Raw genomic sequence first — 20,986 nt, forward strand, 5'->3', positions numbered from 1 at the left:
GGGATAGCCAAATGCTATTTACCAATTAAAGACTTGTGCTTTTTAGACAAACATTTTTTGCTTTCAAGTGTTCTAAAAATATGAAGTTGCTGACCCAGAACTACTTACCTGCCATCTTGGTTTTCAGCTTCAAAGATCTGATATAATATTTCACAGTTACCTTCAAAGACACTGAAAACAGCTGAAGACTGACCCACATACAAAGAACTTCCTATGTTCTTGAAACTTCAGTTTTATTATTAAAAAAAAAAAAGCAGAGTTTATGGCACTGAAAAGGACTGAATAATTACTGGATCATTCTTGCAACAGAATACAGGCCCCTAGTACTATTTCCGTGCCGGAGATACAACTATTAAAGAGTTAATTTTCTTTATCACATAGACTAGGAATAAATATAAAGTATGAAGCACACCAACACCTTCAGATGAAGAAATACCTTCTTTACATTAGCTGTAGTTATTTCATATATCTTTGAAAAAACAAGGAATCATATTTTCATTCGTAGTATGTGTTGTATATGCAGTAAAAAAAGCAAAAGAAAGAAGTGACAAAAATGTGAGACAAAAAATGAAACATGAAAGAAGAGCAAGGCAATTTAGCTGACAATTTAAAAGTGTATAATTCTCACCTTGTCATTAAGCCTGGAGAAGTCAGTGTACCGTCTGAAAACCACCCAACTTTCCTCTGGACTTCTTTTTACCAGTATTTTATACACCTGTGTGGAAAAACAGGAATATCAGAAAAATGTGCAGAACTTCATGCTGCGTTGGCTGGACAGCTGAAATTATCCTTTATTTCTTAATGAAACAAAAAACTCGGATTAAAAAATCCTTAAATAGATTTTAAAAACACCTTAATTATTAGTGTAAATTAATTTCAGACTATAAGAACGGAGTTACTATAATTTCTAAATACAGACAGAAAATAGTTAAAGAAATGGTTTGTGAAACTGCATCCAGATTTCTTCCCCAGAAAAAAAAAGTCTCAGCTATCAAAGAGGTAAGTGAACTATGTTTTAGTGATCTACTTTAACCTTTGCTGAATTATAGTTTTACTCATTATTCCTTGAGGCCAATCTGCTTTTAAGATGACTGTAATAGTCAGGTACTCAGTGTTATATTGTTTTAAAATGTCTCATCTGCCTTGCTTCACAAGGAAAAGTGATGCAAGATAAAAATAACATCATCTCTTGGTTCCATTTGTCTTGAACCTTAGGTTTTGTCTTTCCAGGCAAAACATGAACGCTTCCCTAGATAACTGCATCAAAATGATTATGCTAGCACTGTCCAATACTTCAGTTCTATCCTTTGAAGCAGAATTAGCAAGACAACAGCACAGCAGTACTATTCTCCTATTTAAAAGCAAATGGATTAATAAACGATAATAATAATAATTAAAAATAAAAAAATCAAACTATTACCTTTCACGAGGACTGATACTCAAATGCCTGAACACAGTGAATCTAACACCACACAACTTTAACTAGAAAACATTAAACAGTGTCTAGGAAAGAAGGGTTCTTATGTCACAACCCTACTTTCCCCAACGTAAGGAAGGAGAGGCTGTGCAAGTGTACTGGGTTAACTTTCCCAATCTGGGTGTTCTCTATTTTTATTTTAAAAATAAAATACAAGAGAAAAAAGATATTTTTGGAATAATAATGATAAACAATTCCTTACAGGCATTTAAACAAATTCTATTTAAAACATTTTCTAATCTATTACATAGTAAAATCTTTTCCAGGATTTCATATTTTCACAGCAGGTTCTCTTAGCTGATAAATGCATTTTTCTTGTTGCAGTCCCAGCATGTGATAACCCCAGTGGTAGCCAACTTCTGTACACATGTGAGACTATTTTAACATTTTTGTATTCGATAAATATGTTAAGTTGCAGACGGTTTCACAAGCTACAGATAACTACAGTGCAAATTAAAAGCAAATTTTTCAGCAAGTACTTCTCTTATTTACATTTTAAACACCAAATTCACTTTCAAGCAGCATCACCTGTGGAAGTCAGGCACTTTGGCAGAGGTTGTATTTCAGCCATTAACTAAAAGCTATTAGCTTTTAAAATTCAAGCTACAAGACATGCCTGTGAAGCAGGCATTAACATGTAATTCTTCTACCTTGCATTTTCTGTATGTTTGTCCAAATATTTCAGCTTTCTTGTCATATCAAAGGTATAAATGGTTTTATTTTATGAAAACTTCATAAAGCAGAACTGCTGTACAAAATTGTGAAGACACTTTGCCAATACACAGTAAAATGTAGAACAAGCAGCTTTAGAATATGCTTGTGGATTTACTTGTTACTCAGTATTCTATTCTATTCTTTTATTCTACTAAAATTTCTGCCATGGCATTGCTTACAAGTGCACACATGAAAAAATCCAGGTACTCTGACCCTCACTTTGAATGGTTTCCAAGTAAATATTAGACAACTTAAAAAAGTGCCTTCACAAATTATGGTCAACTTAATTGTAACAAGGAGCACAATTAGCTCGTCATTACTGGCCCCCAAAAACCCAGAAAAACCCAAAACCAAGTCTATGGTCAACCTGAAGAAATCTAAATATTTTTAGATTTCTTGCCAAAGTTGAAAAAAGTTTTGGTGGTTGGGTTTTAAGATTTATAATTAACAAACAAGGAAAACTAGAGTATTACAAAAACGTCAGTTCCTTCACACGAGGTCTTGGAAAAAAACTACAAATGAATTTAAAAAATTCACATAATTCCAGTCAATCCTGAATTGCCTTACTCCACAAATACAAAATATTCAATGAAAATATGCCAATATTTAGGAATAATCTCTGGCTGATTCAGCATCTCATTATCATTTCTATTTGGCTTAACAAAAAAAAAAAGCAGCACTAATTGAACATTCCAGGACTGCCAACTCATTCAAGACCAACTGCTTACAAACAGAGACCTTTTTCAGCCTGGTTTTTTCTCCCATAAGCTTCAGCAGCCACCTACTCCAACACGCACTAACATTTAATTCCTGAAGTTAGTACATCACCCAGCTTAAGTAATTCAGATTCACATTTTTGGGAACTATGAGACGCTAACAAACAGTAAGAAAACTTCAGCAACTGAGTCTCATCTCTTAGAGGTGGTTTCAATTTGATGTCCACTGCCTTCCATCTCATTGATTTTGCATTGCAGAAGCAACCAAAGTTTCTAGGACTAATTACTTGCTGGATTTAATGCACAATAGCAAGCTTATTTTCAACATGCAACTGAAAACAAAGTTAATTATGTGCTTTCAAGAAACAAACACAGCAAGAGAAGTGAACTCAGAAAGTGCAAAAATGCATCCAAGCATTTTAATGATGAAGAACGTTTCATTTGTACTGTAACCTGGCCTTCTACCTAAACCACGGAGTGAAAGTTGTCACTGTAAACAGCTGAAGAACATCTTACACACACACACTGAAATACGCCTTGACTTATTTTCAGGCTAACCCTTGTTAATATAACAATACTAATAATTGTTTTAGTTTTGAAGGTATTATTTAAAAGGGATCTTTTAATCTACGCGTAAAAAAGATTTGGCTCTTCTCTTATGCTACTATGCACAAAGACATTAGAAACTGAAAAACTTATGACAAGACAAGCCATCCTTCTCAAATAATCATAGAGTATTTAATTCTTTGCAAGAGAACCTGATGATTTTATCAGTATTTCAACAGTCACAGGGGCATTAGATGCCACACTTTTCTAATCTAAAAGAAAATAGGAGAAAAGAGTGTCTGCTATTTTGCCCTCCTTAGTTATTTGTAATTAATGTTGCTCTCCTGAAGTAACATAATTAATAAATGATTAGTAACAAACAACTTTCATCAGTCCCACAAGCGTTGCTGAATTATCTCAAAGAAATGTTTCAACCACATCCACAAAAACAAATGCGTTAATGTATTTATGGCATATAAAAAACCTGAATTGCCAGCTCCAATATATTTTGAGAAAAATTGATACAAGTCAGTTAAGCTTGTGTTCTGTGATGAGATACTGCGTATGTGACATCTCACTGATGTTTTCAGAACAGGTTTCCCCTCATCAGAAACCAAACCTAGCAATGCAAGAAGCTGAAAACTACATGTTTGCACTTCAGTGCAAATGATGTATCTTACTAATAACTGTAAAAGGCAAATATCAGGGTATCTTATAATAATTAATTTCAAATAAAAACCTGTTTTATTTAAGATGTTTAACTATCCAGAACTTCTGGAAAGTTCAATTTCACAAGGAATTGTAACTTTGCAAGGAATTCCTGACTCTTCCAGCAGAAATTGATAGCTGAAGTAGAATGAATTCTTTCTATTCCACATACACAATTACAGGAGAGACTGCTTCTGAGTCTCAATTTTCCCACCTGTATAACAGGAATGATATTTGCCTGTCAGATGGTAGTACTTTAAGCTAAATTGGTATTTGTGAAGTACTCCAACATCCCTGAACTCCAGGATTAATAATCAAAAGAAAACGCAAAGTACATTCAATTATTATCTTGTCATTACAGGATGAACTATACTATCCCCAAAACTTACAGTGAATTTTGCTCTTTCCTCCATCACCTCATAACCCAGTATAGTAGGCGTGGACGGTCGATCTTCCCAGCTCCTGGAATCTGTGTTCTGCTCTATTTCTTCTACAGGCTGAGTACAGTATTCTATGGATGTATCCATAGCTGTAAATTTAGTCCTAACAAGTGGACTACTACACACAGATGACGTAGAACCAATCTGGTCAGGCACGCTCATCTTCTTAAAACTACCAATTGTAGAGTCCTCCAGCTGTCCTTTTGAGGAGCTGGAACTTGTTGAGATGCTCCCAAAAGAAGAGCTTCTTTGGTTTCTGTTTGTAAAGCTGGATGATGAATTCCCAACAGGAATAGGAACAGGAACGTATGGTGTTGCCATCCTTCATGAAAAAAAAAACCCTCAGTTTTTGGTCTAGGAATTTAAGGTTCATTTGCTGTATAAGCCATGTTTTCTCTTCAAGAACAGTACCTGCAGTGAAGGACAGAAAATATTGTTGTAATTTAAGTGAAAACAACACTAAGATACTGCTTTGGAAGAATCTGTATCAACATCAAGATGGTAAGAGCAGTATCGATGGTTAAAATATTTTCACAAGAAATTTCGCTTCATATAAAACACTGCTTTTAAACTGTATCTCTACAGTTTGACAGCTTTACAGGAGTTCTGTCTTTCACCGCTATTAAAATGACAGGAAGTTAAAGATTACAAAACAGAAAACCCGTTGTCCTTTATTATTTGTTATTTTATTTTATTGAAAAGTCAGCAATTTTTAGCCATATAAGAAGCTGTTGTGGTTTTAGTGACTGTTTATACTAAACAATACAAAAGCTTTTCTCAGAATTGCTTCTGTAAGATATCCAGAGCAGCCTACACGAGCTAAACACGCATGCAGCAATACATGACATGAATCAAAAGACACCACAGTAAACAACTTAGGTGAAAAACATATTTGCATGTATTGCATATTCACTGAAGTGTAATGGATCTGTTTTCAAAGTGAAATATTTTTTCAAAACAACTCTGTAGCATATAATACTGCAGACATTTGTAACCATGTTATCCGGGCACATTTTCTGTAGCTTGAATTGGAGCAATTAAGTTTTACAGGCATGTACATCAAAAGCAGGTTGTAATAGCAGCTAGTTTACCATTCCAGCAGATTAAAATGGAAAAAACAGATTCAGGGAAAAAGAGGAAAAAATATCAAATCTTTTACCTTAAGAAAATAATTTCAAGCTGAATTTAATCTTTTGTATGCATGTGTGTACATTTCTAAAAAAGGCAAAAAACAATTAAGACAGCAATATCGAACTGCCAAAAAGGCACCGTCTCCTCATTTTAACAAAGTACCCAAAGAAGAGCTCTTACAAGATGCAAATTAGATGCCACCTCTTTGGATTAATAGGATTTGAGTCACCAACTATTTCACCCAAGAGTATACCAATTAACCACGAGGCTGCAGGCGGCTGCGAAATGGGAAACCTGATTTACGTCATATATATAATCAATCATCTACTGGAGAAAAAACCAAATGAGTTTCCTAATTGCCAGGGTGAAGTGATGCTTTCATTCTCTTGCTCTAAATAAATCTTAGAGAACATGAATAAAGAAATAAATATGAAATGAACCAGCATCAACAAGAAACACTGAAAAATGCTCTTGAAAGAATGCCTTGAGTGAAGGAAAAAAATAATTTTGTCATCATTTCAGCTACACAGAAATCTTAACACAGTCTGTATGTCAGGAAGCTCAGGGAACCTGACCAACAGGAACAGTTTTAAACTGGCAGCGACTCCTCAGAAATACCTTTTGTTTCCCTATGGGATGAGGCTGGACACTTGGCAGCAACCGAGGGAGCAGAAATGTCAGTATCAACCCCTGCAGATTGACTTGTCTGGTCAGGTACAGGATTTGGACCATCCAGCAGCTGCTGTTGCAGCACAGCCCTGTGCTTGATTGTGTGACTTAACCCCACCTGTCAGACAGATGACCTGCTTCAGCCTCTTATAGTTTGAAAGAAGCAAGAGACAATGTCTTGGAGACAAGACATTCTTCTGGAGCCAGGCCAAGATCTAAATCCCTTTCTCCGCCTGCATTTCAGTAAGTAAATCTGTTTTCTGCCTCAAACAATAAACTTTGAAAATTTTTTTTTAAATAGAGATAGAAATATCAAGTAAAGTATTCTCTGGCATTCTTGTCTGTGTAAAACACTGAACAAATAACTCTTTTTCACTTGCTACTTTGGTGACTCTTCCATGTCACCAGCACAAGGAACTGACAGCATCCGCTTAGAGAATACCCCACCCAGCTACGTTCCTGGGAGATGTGGGATTAAATCCCTAAAAACCAGAAGAACCCACTGAGTCCAGGTTTGCAACAAATAGAAGGATCTGTAAATAAAAAAAGTGGTTGTTATCTTCTGCTGCATGACTTCATGAATCTGAACCAGGAGAGCAAAATAAGCCTACACCTCAGGAAGCCTGGTGAAGATCACAGAATTCTAAGAAGAAAAAACACCTGTGCTTTTCAGCACTTTGGGGGAAAAAAACACTCAAACAGACCAAAACCTACAAAAGCAACCATGAACCATGAGGGCATTTTCACCAGTTACAATACTTGTGAACAGTGTCTTTCTAGAAGAACTTCCTTCTTTAAAGTGAAATGCCAGTCAAGAACTTACTATCTTGAACTTCCATACTTAAACTACTCTTAAATGCATGTGCATTGCTGAAAGGCTGAACCTATACTGGCAAGCAACGTTGCTCAACACAGATCTGTAAAGCACTTGGTGTTAAGAACCCAACATCTCCATTGTACATGCTTCAGCAGCTTTTATGTCAGACTAGCTGTAATTTGGTACCACTGACTTAATGCCTATTAGCAGCTGGACTGCATTAGGTCTGTTCCGGGGGTACATTTTCTGGTTTAGTTTCTTTTATACTCTGCAAGACCATTCCAAATTGCGAGGCAACGCATATTAAATGGCGATGATCACAATATTTGCTTCTAAAGGAAATTCTTGACTCAATCTGACACAGTGAACATGCGTATAGATAACTAAAAGGGGCTGATAGTGTCACACCCAGATTCCTAAATCTGAAGAGTAACAGAAGAGTATTCTTTGAGTAACAGAAATGTCAAATGAGCAAAGGGCACACTCTGTGATTTTTTTTTTCCCAAGAAAACAGAAGAATAAATATACAAAGATATTCCATAAGAACTTACTAGACTCAAACACACACATGTATGTAAATCCATCTTAAACTGTAAAAGTATCACAGTTTCCAAATATCTAAAGCATTTACATGCTATGAATCACAACAGGGTTTAAAATGCCATTAATTTACACTTTATGAAGGCTACACATTAGAAAAAGAATTCAGTGCTCAAATGAGGGGGGGTACAACCTTAGTACTCAAGCCTTTTCTATGATTCAGAAGTTTACTGTCAATTCACACAATAAAAGGAACTGAAAATAATTTAATAAAAAAAAACCCCACCCTTTTAGACAAACTGTATCGTTCTTGCTTACATCACTTGCAGCGAGGAGGGAATATTTAGGTGCACAGCCTGCTACTACCCAAGCTTCACCACAGACTGGTCTCACATGTCACTGCAAACCAGCAGAATCATTACACTACACCAACTTTCAGAACAAAGAGATCACTCACAACACCTAAAAGATAATACAGTGACTGCACTCTTTCTTGTCTAGATATTTACTTACTTTACTTGTAAGAAATTTGTTTCCTGTTCAGTACCTGTGTGTGGTTTAGTTTGATTCCCAACTGTAAGTTAAGAATGTAATGAAAAGAAGACAACATTTGCTGGAAGTTCTGAACTGCCAGATCTGAAACAGGATAGGACAGAGTCCCAGGAACCCTACCGTCACATGCTACAAAACAGCATGACACCAACTTATCCTACTGGGTGTTTACAACAGTTGCCTCCCTTCTTGCGGGTGAAGCAAATAGGCTGTAATAAAACCACTTAAAAAGGGTTTGCCTCCAGCTTGCAGCTATTGCAATTCCAAAGCCTTTTAAACTAATGGTTTTTATGTTCAGCGAGAAACACGTAAGCCACGCCATTCAAAGATAATAGATTAGAAACAAAACAATCCTTACTTAACAGTTCTAATTGGATTTAGAAGACTTTCAGCTATACAATACTATTTGTGATCTGGTTACATGTATTACCTCTCTGGACAACGCAGCCGGGCTGACCTCTGTTGTTTAGGATTTCAGTGCTACCATGGGATGTCAGCTGAGGAACTAGTAGGACATTTAAAGAGACAACTTGCTGAGTTAGGTTTTATAAGTTTTTTTTAAGAACAATCGTTTTGTGGCGACTTCATTCAAGTTACTTAACAACATCATTTCACCTGTTTACGAACTCAAAGCTGGAGCCTGTTTATCACACCCCGCACGCACGCACAGGAGGGCAATTCCTGCCCCAAAGAGTCTCTTACTGAGTTAGAGACAACTGAAGGTAACCGTCCCCCCGTCCCCAATTCCATAGCAGGATGCACTTGCGTTGCCTACCTCTGCCTGTGACTTAAAGGTTCTGAAACAGATAAAAACCGGGCAGCCACCCGCGACCGGCAGAGCCCCGGAGCGGGGGAACCCGCCGCGGGGCGGGCAGGGCCGCTCGGGCCCGTCGCGGAGGGGACGCGGCTCCCGCCCGTCGCTGCGGGAGCGGCCGCCGCCGAGCCAGCGGTACCGGAGCGGCCAGGTGGCCGCAGCTCCACCGCCGGGCAAACCCTGCCCGGCCGCCCAGCTTCGGAGACCGGCGGGTTTCACCGCAACGCTGGCTGAGGAACCGCCTCTGAGGTGAGGCGTCGCTTCCCAACCCCGCCCCGCCCCGGGGAAGGGGGGGTCCGGCCGGAGCTGCGCCACCGGCCGGCGCGGCGGGGAGGCGGCGGGGGCCGGCCGTGCCCGGCGCGGGACGGGCGGCGGCGAGGCTCCGCTCCCCCAGCCGACCCGACCCGATCCGGCCCGGCCCGGTCCGGTCCGAGCCGAACCTCCCCACCGCCTGCCTGCCTGCCTGCCTGCCTGCCTCCTTCCTTCCTTCCTTCCTTTCCTGCCCCGCTCGCCCCTTCCTTCCCGCCCGCCGAGCAGGCAGTGAGGGGAGGACGAACGCCCCCGCTCACCTGCTCACCGCCGGCCTCGCCTCCCTCTGCCGCGCCACCGCGGGGGCCGCCCCTCCCCCTCGGCCGGCCCCGCCCAGCCCCGCCCCGCAGGGGACGAAGCGGGCAGGGGGCGGCGGCGGCGGCGCAGGGACCCCAAGTACCGGCGTGCCCCCCCGCCGGCGCAGCCTCCGCTTCCCAGCAGGCAACGCCAGGCCCCGCGGCGGGAGCCGCCCGCGTTGCCCGTCGGGTGCCGTAGTTCCTCGGCGGCGCGGTGGCCGCTGGGACTTGTAGTTCTGCGGGGTGGCTGAGGGGTGCGGGGAGGGCCCTGCGGGCGCCCGGGCCCCTGGACCGCCGGCCCCCGGGGAGCCTGGCAGGGGGAGCGGGGAGGGGGCTCCGGGCCCACGGGGGAGGGCGGCGGGTCCTCGGCCCCCCCGTCGGCTACCGGGCGCGGAAACCCCAGGTGCTCTGTCAAGTGCGGGGTGTTTGCGTGATTTCACCTAACGCCGCCATGAAGCCCTGCCGTGGCGCGAGGCGCGCTCCCGCGGCTGGCTGGGAGGTGCAGCGCTGCAGCCGTGGGGAGCGCCAGGGGTAAAAGTGACCAGTGAGTTGTTGGGGGCGTCGGGAATCACAGTTCTTAAGTAGTGGTGGGGATAAACCAGCATCTTGTTATCTCATAGTGACCTAGGTACGTAAACAGGGATATGACTGAAAATGAACACAGCACAGGTTGCGTTAAAGGTACATTTTATTTATATATTTTTTCTTTATACATCTTTATACATTCTTTATACATAAAAATGTGATACCTAGAATTTCTGAGAAAGTCTTGCCGTTGAGTTTTCATCCGGAGGTTACCACACACGTGGTTTTCTGGGACTGCCTTTTCCCCTCCTTCGCATCTTTTATCTGGAAGGTACTTGAACACTTCGGGATTTTAGGGTGTCGGCAGCCTGCTCGAACAGTAGCTGTGGCTGCTGCCTGACATCTGTCTCACATTCAGGGGTCCGAAATCAGTTAGATTCTGTTTCCAGGAAATATTGCACCTCTTGTTGAAATGCTGAGCAACTGATCTGCTTGTTTATAATAAACCTGATACTTTCTGCAGGGCACAAGCACACAAATAGTGTAGCGAAACTCTGCTGGGAAGGTGATCTGATCTGCGAGTGCAAACAGTGGTACGGTCTCTTGCATTACCCCTGTCAGTATACACTGCTCTGGGGGCTCCTGTTGCTGCCCGAGTGTAATTCATCTTCTGCTGAAATTATATTCTTAGGGTGTCAGGGAATTTTGTTCTTTGTTTTTTCTTTTTTTCCTTGTGTCATATTGTTTAAGCACTACATCAGACTCTTTGGAATGAATTTTGAACTTAGTGGTTTTTATGGATGCAGGTCTTTCAAGCAATTTCCTTGGATTTGGCAGGGTAGCTAGCATTCATCATGAGCAGAATTAGTAGATTTGAAAAGCATTTGTGAATGACTAGTTCAGAAGCCATGCCATGGGGAACATTTTTTGATCTAATTTTCTCTTTAAATTCCCATTTCTGTTTTAAATATGAAGTCCTCAGAGGAGATAATACTGGAATTTTAAGATTTGTTATATTAATGCATATCAGAGGAAATTTAATCAATTGCCTTTTGAAAATGGCACTGCTGAACCTGACAGGCTAAGCGCATAGCTATTACAAAATTCAAACTTTGTCTCACTCAAGATGAAAACATCCTCTAACATATAGTGACGGAGGAAAAAAAAAACCTGCTAGAAACAAGAATCCTAACTTCCAGTTGTTCAGAACATGTTTTTCTATAGTAGTTGAACATATCTAAGCATTGCAATAATTCAGTTGTATATTATGTGTTTTTAAAATTTTTTACTGTATTTTTTAAGGTTTTCTACCTATACCAAGCTACTTTTTGAAAAGAAATGAATTTTTTTCACCTCTAGAAAGATTTGATAGTTATATATGCATGTTTTTCAGTCTGTTAGTTAGCTATCCTAACAGCTTGTGACATGACATTTATTGTACAGGTTAACAGAATTTTTAACAGCCCGCCCCCACCCCGCGATAGCGAGGTCAGTTTTCACTATGACACCGTCGATCAATCAAGAATCCTATTCCAAATCCTTGAAGAGAACAGGACAGGACACTTTTTGTCACACTGAGCAGGTACAGTAACAAGGCATGAGGCTGCATTTCTTTGGTCATTTGGAAATTCCAAGGAAGTCAGTGGGATTTTTGGCTGCTGAGGAATGTGGGCTCAGTGCCATCATGTCACAAGGCGCTATCCACCCACAGAGTCATCAGGAATGACTGTTGCTTCACTGGGGTGAGAGAAACTATGCAGGATTAAGTGAACTAAAATCGCGTCCGTGTCCTTCCTGGTTTTCTCTTCACAGTAGTTCTTCCCCGTCAGTGCGGGCTGCAGCAATCCGTAAAGCTTTGAGACTGCTTTGCTTCAGCTGCTGGTGCAAGCAGAAAATCTGTGGCTGCCATTGCGGGCTAGATGAGCCACCCTGTGGCAATACCGTGCATTTCACCTTTATTGAGCCGAAAGCTGGTTAGCTAGCTTAATTTAACCTTTAGGGGCTAGGGCTTACAGAATCAGAAAAGCCTATTAACGTAAGAGAACTTCAGGCAACCTCTGTGAAGTTCCCAGCACTTTCTCTGCTGGGAAGAAGAATGCAGGAGCTGCTAGTTGCATAACACTAGTGGTCCAGCAATTCCATCTTCTGTTGTTAAAAAAACCCAAACAAATAATCCTATAGGTGAGAACTCTGGGATAATCAGTTATTGAATTAAATGTAGCTTGTGCTGTGCTAGTTGTGGCATAATGTGATATGTTTCCAAAGTCCCACCTGCCCTCTTGATCGTGTGAAACACTGAGGGCAGATTTTTAGTCAAGTTATGGGATTTAGGCACTCAAATCTCATTACATTTCAATTGGATATAGGCACTCAAATTCCACTCTATTTTAGAAGAATTCAGGTATTTAATCCCATTATATTTCAATGGGATTTGGGCCTTTCAGGATACTATAAAATCTGTAACTTGGAGGATATTTGTTTTATGACACAGCCAATTTTGTTTCTCAGCTGTAGAGTCTTCAGCATTAGAAGTGATGGAGTTTCTCCTAAAGGCAATTATTTCTGTATTTCTAGAATCCTAGAATTCTGTAATGGTTTGGGTACGAAGGTACCTTCAAAGATCATCTAGTCCAATCTCCCTGCTGTGGACAGGGACGGCTTTCACGAGATCAGGTTGCTCAAAGCCCCGTCTAACCTGACCTTGAACACTTTCAGGGATGGGGCATCCACAGCTTCTCTGGGCAACCTGTTCCAGTGTCTCACCACCCTCATCATACAACATTTCTTCTTTATGTCCAGTCTGAACCTACTGTCTTTCTGTTTAAAATCATTGCCCCTTGACCTACCTCTGCAGGCCCTGGTAAAATGTTTGCCCCCATCTTTCTTATAAGCCCCCTTCAAGTATTGAAAGGCTGCAATAAAGTCTCCCCACAGCCTCCTCTTCTCCAGGCTGAACAGCCCCAACTCTCATCTTTTTTTTATAGGAGAGGTGTTCCAGCCCTTGGATCATTTTTGTGGCCTTCCTCTGGACCTGCTCAAATATGTCTTTCTTGTGCTGTGGACTGCGGAGCTGGACACAGTGCTCCTGGTGTGGTCTCCTTCCAGGTTCAAAAACTACACAACTTCAAAGAAGTACAGCTGGATATTTTGAAATAAGGCATAAGTGTTGAAATGCTACAGGCTTGGGGAGGAGTGGCTGGAGAGCTGCCTGGAGGAAAAGGACCTGGGGGTGTTGGCTGACAGCCGGCTGAACATGAGCCGGCAGTGGGGCTCAGGCGGCCAAGAAGGCCAATGGCATCCTGGCTTGTATCAGGAATAGTGTGGCCAACAGGAGTAGGGAGGTGATCGTGCCCCTGTACTCAGCACTGGTGAGGCCGCACCTTGAGTACTGTGTTCCGTTTTGGGCCCCTCAGTACAAGAAGGATGTCGAGGTGCTGGAGTATGTCCAAAGAAGGGCAACAAAGCTGGTGAAAGGTCTAGAGAACAAGTCTTATGAGGAGTGGCTGAGGGAGCTGGGGTTGTTTAGTCTGGAGAAGAGGAGGCTGAGGAATGACCTTATCACTCTCCACAACTGCCTGAAAGGAGGTTGTAGCGAGGCAGGGGTCGGTCTCTTCTCCCTAGTAACAAGTGATAGGATGAGAGGAAATGGCCTCAAGCTGTGCCAGGGGAGGTTTAGGTTGGGCATTAAAAAAAACTTCACAGAAGGGGTTGTCAGGCATTGGAACAGGCTGCCCAGGGAGGTGGTTGAGTCTCCATCCCTGGAGGTATTTAAAAGAAGGGTAGATGTGGTGCTTGAGGATATGGTTTAGTGGTGGACTTGGCAGTGATAGGTTAGTGGTTGGACTCCATGATCTTAAGGGTCTTTTCCAACCTTAACGATTCTATGGTTCTATTCAATGAACCTATGGGAGTTTCATAAAGTATCGGTATCCAGATCCTGAGCTGTGATCCTGAAATACTTTAAGCAGTTGCCATGTCATTCTAATGTGTCTCCGCTTCATACTGTATCAGTGTGTGTGCGTGTATATGTTGTATGTTAGTAAGTCCTATGTCTGTATGATACTGCTTCAGCACATGTTCAGAGGTACCTTGGCTTTTAAAGGGCTGAAAAAGATGGCCTTTTATACACATTCTTTGAGAGCTTCTGTCATTGGCAGGTTGTACTACATAGTTTCAGACATCCAGTAGTCAAAAAGGACTGAGGGGAAGGTAAGAGATGGGATTTAAACTCAGTTGCTGGCTGGGTCTTTGCAGGTTTGGTCTGGCTTTCTGTGATTCACTGCTCTGTGGCTGGTTGTGCTCAAGCTTGCTTGAGGCAACTTGCTTGTGCAGTATAGGCTCCTGGAAGCCTGTACTCCTTGTTCAGAATTTGAAGTAGCACCCTGAGGACTAGGCTTCTCCAAAGTCCGGTTGTTTGTTAGCCCTAGATCTTTTATGGTTTCTAGGACTTTGGTCTAGCTCAGGTCTTGAATTTCAGACTTGACCCTTGTTCAGAACACTCAGGTGTGCGATACTCGTTGCCCCTTTGTCTCCTAACTGATTACCCTCAGCCTGGTAACATGGATATATTATTTTCTGATGCTTACTGTAAACTTTACTTGTAATATAGTTTTATACCTAAATTGGTTTCAGGGTGGTATCCTGGTAATAGACTTCTTATGGAACAAAAATAGACTTAATAGACTCTTTGAGGAATACCGGATTCATAGGTATAGTTCAGCTGCTGTGTATTATTCTGGGAATTCACTGAGCTACAAATGGGTCTTACCAGCTTTTATTCAGTTATTCCTGTTGTGCTTCTTGCTTAGATGGGAATCCTCAAATAAGAAAGCAGAAGCAGCAGCCTCTAAGGAGTTAAAAAATTCTTGCCTGTCAGAGGCTAGGTCTGCTTTGAGTTATAGGGAATTTTTCTCTCTCAGGATTGCTTCTGGGTAGAGAAGCTTACACATGTTGTGCCCAGTGTTTTCAGCTGAATTAACTGTAAGTGTGGGTTTGAAATAATATGAGAGTTATAACATTCGCTTCTGTCCTTTGATGTGTCCTTCCTTTTTCCTTTTTATCCTCACCATCAGCATTTTCAGCCCCTGTCCTAGCTGGGTATATCTTGCTTTGGCTTTAAAATACACAATTAATTATGATTAGCATCTGCTAATAATGATGTGTCATAAGAATAGACAGAAGTATTCTGATAATTGATTGCATTGATGCTTGGGCAAAATTGTCCTAGAAATTGATGACTAAAGACTCATTGACATCTGGCTACACTTTAGAAAAAGAACAAAATATGTAATTTTGATAATAGGTAGACTTTATAACATTCCACTGGGGTCCTGCTTTCCCTGCATTCTTTGCATTGGTTTTTACTGGTAAAATCAACTTTCAGGGACTCTCAGTCCCCTGTGATCAGTGGGAAAGTTTGGATCAAGACAGATTTATCTTGGTGAAAGAGGATTATGTTGGGGAACATTTAAACAAACTGGACATATGGAAGTCCAGCGACCTAGTGGGATGTGCCCATGAATGTTGAGGGAGTGAGCCAATGTCACTGCAAGACCACTCTTGATCAGATTTGAAAGGTTGTGGAGGTTGGGGGAGGTTCCTGAGGGCTGGCAGAAAGAAAATGTCACTTCTTATTTCAAGAATGACAAGAAGGTGGATCTGGGGAGCTACAGGCCTAAGTGTTAATCCCTGAGAAAGTGATGGAGCAAATAATTCAGGAAACCGTTTCTGAACATGAAGGACAAAAAGGTGATCAAGAGTAGTAGCTAGGAAGGGAAAATCGTGTCTGACAAACCTGATAACTTCCTGTGACGAGATAACTATCTTGGTGGATGAGGGAAGAGCAGTGGAAGTTGTTTATTCTGACTTAGTTAAGGCTTTTGATGCTGTCTCACATAACATCCTGACAGATAAACTGATGAAGTAACGTCTTGATGATGGCACAAAGTACACCTTTGTCAGGTTTGTGGACAATACAAAACTGGGAGGAGTGGTTGATATACTGGGTAGTTGTGCTGTCATTCAGGGGGACCTCAACAGGCTGGAGAAATGGGCTGTTAGGAGTCTCATGAAGCTCAACAACAGGAAATGCAAAGTCCTGCCCCTGGGGAGGCATTACCCCATGGGATAACCAGTACAGGCTGGGAACCAACCAGCTGGAAAGCAGCTTTGTGGAAGAGGCCCTGGGGGTCCTGGAGGACACCAAGCTGAACATGAACCAACAACATGCCCTCGTGGCAAAGAAGACTAATGGTATTCTCGGCTGTGTTAGCAGGAGTATTGCCAGCAGGCTGAGGGAGGAGATCCTTCCCCTCTGCTTAGCGCTGGTGGATAACACCTGGAGTGCTGTGTCCAGTTCTGGGCTCCCCAGTACAAGAAAGATATGCACATACTGGAGCAAGTGCAGCAAAGGGCCGTGATGATGATTGCAGGCTTGGAGCATCTGACAATGAGGAGAAGCTGAGAGAGCCGGGATGATTGAGCCTGGAAGAGAGAAGGTTCAGGAGTGTCTTATCCATGTGCAGAAATACCTGATGGGAGGGTGTAAAGAAGTTGGAGCCAGGCTTTCCTCACTGGTGCCCAGTGACAGGACAAGTGTCAGAGGGCACAAACGAAATACAGAAACTCCATCTGCACATAAGAAAGCGTATTTTATTGTGAGGGTGATGAAACACTGGAATAGGTTGCCCAGAGAGGTAGTTGCTTGACGATACTTAAAACCTGAGTGGACACAGCCCAAAGCAACCTGCTGTAGCTGACCCTGCTTTAAGCAGGGGCTGGGCGAGACAATCTTGAGGTTGCAAGGGACCTCTCAACCCTTCTTTGATTCTGTGAGCTTAGAGGCCTGCAATCCTGCTGTTGCTGCAGAACAAAAAGATACTAGATGCAGTTTCTATTTCTGTTTTCTTAAAAGCATCTAAAAGCATCTACCCTTCAAAGAGTATGGGAGCAAAATTTGTTCTCCTGATTTGCTCTTGTGTGATGAAATAAAATTCAACTTGTTGCAAGTTGACAGGTAATCTTTGAACGTACTTTCTGATACTTTTTTTTCTGAATAAGTTTTTTTTTCTTTTCTTCTTTTTCCTCCCTGTAATCAATGTGAAAATAAAAGAACATTGTAAGAAAAACCCAGGGAGTAGAGAATAAAGAATTATTTTTAATTGAATAGTAGACTACATGGTTTCTTTTAAATCTAAATAAAATTGTTATGGCAGAGATTTCAGGCATTTTGACTGAGGAGTCATATTCATGTGCAATAATGGCTTCATTACATGCGTTTGAAGCTTCAAGTTTGAAAATTATTAGTTTGCCCTTAGCTAGAAGAAGTGGTTTTAAATGTTCTTTGTTTTACATCATTGAAACATTCACTTACTTTCCTTGTGGGGAAGGGGTGGGTCTTTCCCAGTAATAACCTTTTGGACGCAATGGCACCCTGCGCTGTAATTTGACATGACAAAGCTTTGGTCCTTTGATATGGCCTTTGTAGAAGGTTTTGGTTTTCCCTCCTAATGCTTTACATCTCACTGTTTTGTGTGGCACAATGTAGTTTAGTATTGATTTGTGAGAGGTCTCAAAAGTATTTCTTTCTCTGTGGGGTAAAGAAGAAACTTGGTATTGTTAAAACATGAAAGGACACGCAAGTGGGACAGACAGTTGTTTCACGGGTTTCTGTGTGACCTTGGACAAATCACTTCAATTCCACTTTACTGTCAATTCCCAGGTTTTGCTATAGGCTCATTAAGCAAGCTAACAAAGTTACAGTGAATATAATCTTCTTCTAAATCTGGAAAGCATCCCTATTACTTGCACAACCCTGTGTTCTGAATTTAAAGCGATGACTGTCTTTCCTGCACAACACAGCTCTGTTACAATGCACTCCTTCTGCACGCAGTCACTGATACAGCCCTGTAAAGGGCAGTGTTCATTAACTGTATCCTGTGCACAAAGGATGTGAGTTTCATTGTTTTTAACAATAATACAGCAACCTTTTCCTTTATTTCTGAAGTTCAAATAGCAGCAGTGGTGTGAAACAGCTTTGTCTTGGAGAAACATGTGGCGCATTGATATGGAAATGAGCACACCCTGTACTTCAGTAAGTGCCAGGGTGGCAGCCACACTTAAGTGAGCTTTTGCATTGTGCTCAGCATATGTTCAGCTAGCCAAAATTCTAGCAGTTTCCTTCTCTGTTAGAGGTAGACTTTGAAATAATGCTATACTTGACATCCTTGCCTGTAAAGTTAGATAGAATCATACTCTTCCCCTTCTGTTGTGAAGTAGCAACATGTAGTTAATTATTTTTAGATGAATATTATACAATAATGTATTTTGTTTACGGTAAAAAACACCAGATAATTTAGACTTTTGGCTTTGAAGAAGAAAAATATCTCTATCCTTCAGGAAGACTCTTATCTATTGCTTTCTGTTTATTTCGCCTTTTAGTCTTTTTCAACTCTACCTTGTGAATTGCAATTCAAGAGTATGTTGCACACTGACATGTTAATTTAGCATTAACATTTGCAGGCTATTCTAGGGCCGGAGGCTACTGTTCAGTGATTATTATTATTGCTATCTTGCAGTGCCAAGAACTGTGCTAAACATTTGCAGACGTGTAGAAAAACATCATTATTTTCTGGATGGATTTGTAACTTTATATTGAACAGGATGAAACAAGGGATGATAACAAATATTTCAGGCAGAAGTTGATAAGAGAGAACAAGGGTTATTAGATGAAGATCAATCACTTACTCATTTTAGGCCTTGACATAGAATTTTTTATTATCAAACAGTATTTATCACGATGGATGATTACATGGAGCAATGACTCTTTTAGGAGAGATGAGCTCTAGGGGGAACGCTGCAGCCGATCACAGCTGCAGCAAGTTTCACTGAGTCAGCATGGTAGGAAAACCCCAAAGTGCAGGAACTGAGAGGCAAGTCCTCTGCACAGTGTGTTCTGCACTACTTGTCTCACTGTCACCTGGACATGGTCACAGCGGCTGGAATGCCCATCCCTTCCATTTGAACTGCTCACATGTTTTATTTCCCAGTGAATGTAAGAGTATAGGAGGGAAGCAGAAGGTGGGATGGTCAGAGCATGCCCGTAGGACACAGCCACGTCTCACACCCTCACCCAAGACTGGGGAAGAGCTCCCACGTACCACAGCTTAGAGGTAGTAATAGGTACCCAAAATGTCATTTCACCTAGAAATCTGGACACAACCAATCACTAGCATATTGCAGCATTCCCAAAAACTCAATAATTGTAAATGAAGGGGAAAATTAGACAGTTGGATGAGTGAATAATATATTTTATGCACTGAGGAGGAAGGCAATTTTTAGGATGCCTTTTGAATTAATACATTACTGTGGCTGGATGTAATGGAAACCTCAGATATTCCAAGTGGAGGGTGAGATAGGAAACACGAGGGTAGTTGTAAGAAAGGTAAGGAAATATTAGGTGGAGTTTTGCTGTCAGAACTGTCATAGGTATTTCTAAGGAGTTCCTAAATGGTCTGATGTGTTAGCCTGACTCTCTCATTGTATGATATTAAGGACTTGTGAGTTTCAGCAGGAAGACCTTGGCCTACTAAGTCCACTGAGTCCACAATTGCCACTGAAAATTGTTTTAATCTTTAAATAGAGATACAGAAAAAAGAAGAAAAGTAGTTAGAGCATTTGAAATGTAATGTATTAAGTGAGGTTTTGCGATATACATTTTAAAGTAAAACTTGTAACTATAAAAATATGTAATACAGTAAAAGGTAAGAAGTTTTTGTTTCATCAGCATCCCCTGATTGCTTTCCTTTGTATATAAAAAGATTTTAGAAGGAAGTTCTTCCTCCTACTCCTGTTAAACTACATTATAGCTGGTATGAAAGGCTTTATCAAATGTCTTTTTTGGAAGAATTAAAATGTATTTGAGGCACATTCAAGGTATTGCTTTTCCTAAGTTTATGTTTCCATATGGCTTTGCTGGCAAAAAAACCCCATGACAAATAGGCACAAAAGGGGAGGCAACAACAAAAGCCAACATTGCACTTTTTATGGTTGGTGCTGATTTTTAGCTTGCAGCTTCACAAATTGGAATGACAGGAGCGCTGTGCCATCTTAGCATCCAGCCCAAGACCCAGAAAACCTGCATCAGCCACCTTTCAGGTCATGGGCTGACAATTAAATGAAGCAAGGTTCTGTCTTGGTTGGCTATATCAGATTTCTTTCACACCAAAGAGGAAAAGACAAGTAGGAAAGAGCAAAAATAAATCAGAGCAAGAAAAAGAGAAGAAATGTTGCATGTAGGACATAAATCTTATGTTCTGGATGGTGTAACAGGTGGATCTAAAGAGCAGTGATCAGTTGTGCGGCAAAGGAAGCTGGACTTCTCTTGCTCTGTACAAGGTAGAATACAGGACTTTATACCACAAAGCACAGTGTATGAATTCTACTTGCCTGGTATTACATGGAGTTTCTTTGGTGTGAAATGAATTGTGTGCTGTAATCTGAATGGTAGCAATCTGACTTTTGTGCAAGAGAGATGGTTGAGAGGAAGCATAAATAATAACCTTACCATTTCTTTCTGTCATGTAGATTGTGCTGCACATTAGATGATGAAGATATTTCTGTCCTTTGATATCCTGTGTTCTCACAACAAATTATTATACATCAAAGAAATGAGCTCTGAGTCAAAATGATAGTAAAAGAAAATAATGTAAAGAGCTGGTACCTATGAAATACT

The 20,986-nt window shown here is 41.2% G+C and overlaps 1 protein-coding gene and 1 long non-coding RNA gene across 6 annotated transcripts in view; one reads left to right on the plus strand and one right to left on the minus strand.

The window, feature by feature from the left end:
• The window catches only part of SNX16 (sorting nexin 16), a 28,749-nt gene extending 18,883 nt beyond the window's left edge, over positions 1–9,866 (minus strand). Inside the window, exons 1-4 of one of the 4 annotated variants that reach the window (XM_075085307.1) lie at positions 9,694–9,866; positions 8,741–8,815; positions 4,551–5,012; positions 629–715 (exon numbers count right to left, since the gene is read on the minus strand). In XM_075085307.1, the coding sequence (XP_074941408.1) occupies positions 629–715; positions 4,551–4,922 (459 nt within the window). In that variant the 5' untranslated portion in view covers positions 4,923–5,012; positions 8,741–8,815; positions 9,694–9,866. Of the gene's footprint in view, positions 1–628; positions 716–4,550; positions 5,013–8,740; positions 8,816–9,085; positions 9,362–9,693 lie in introns of those variants that run through there. The other 3 variants (XM_075085308.1, XM_075085309.1, XM_075085310.1) reach the window with 3 other exon arrangements.
• Positions 9,867–9,957: 91 nt separating this feature from the next.
• Positions 9,958–20,986, plus strand: part of LOC142053528 (uncharacterized) — a 59,951-nt gene continuing 48,922 nt past the window's right edge. Inside the window, exons 1-2 of one of the 2 annotated variants that reach the window (XR_012659248.1) lie at positions 9,958–10,410; positions 13,239–13,386. This is a non-coding gene — a long non-coding RNA (uncharacterized LOC142053528). The remainder of the gene's footprint in view (positions 10,411–13,238; positions 13,387–20,986) is intronic. The other variant, XR_012659247.1, reaches the window with a different exon arrangement.

This window comes from Phalacrocorax aristotelis, chromosome 2 (assembly GCF_949628215.1).
Source record: "Phalacrocorax aristotelis chromosome 2, bGulAri2.1, whole genome shotgun sequence".
Taxonomy (NCBI): Eukaryota; Metazoa; Chordata; class Aves; order Suliformes; family Phalacrocoracidae; genus Phalacrocorax; species Phalacrocorax aristotelis.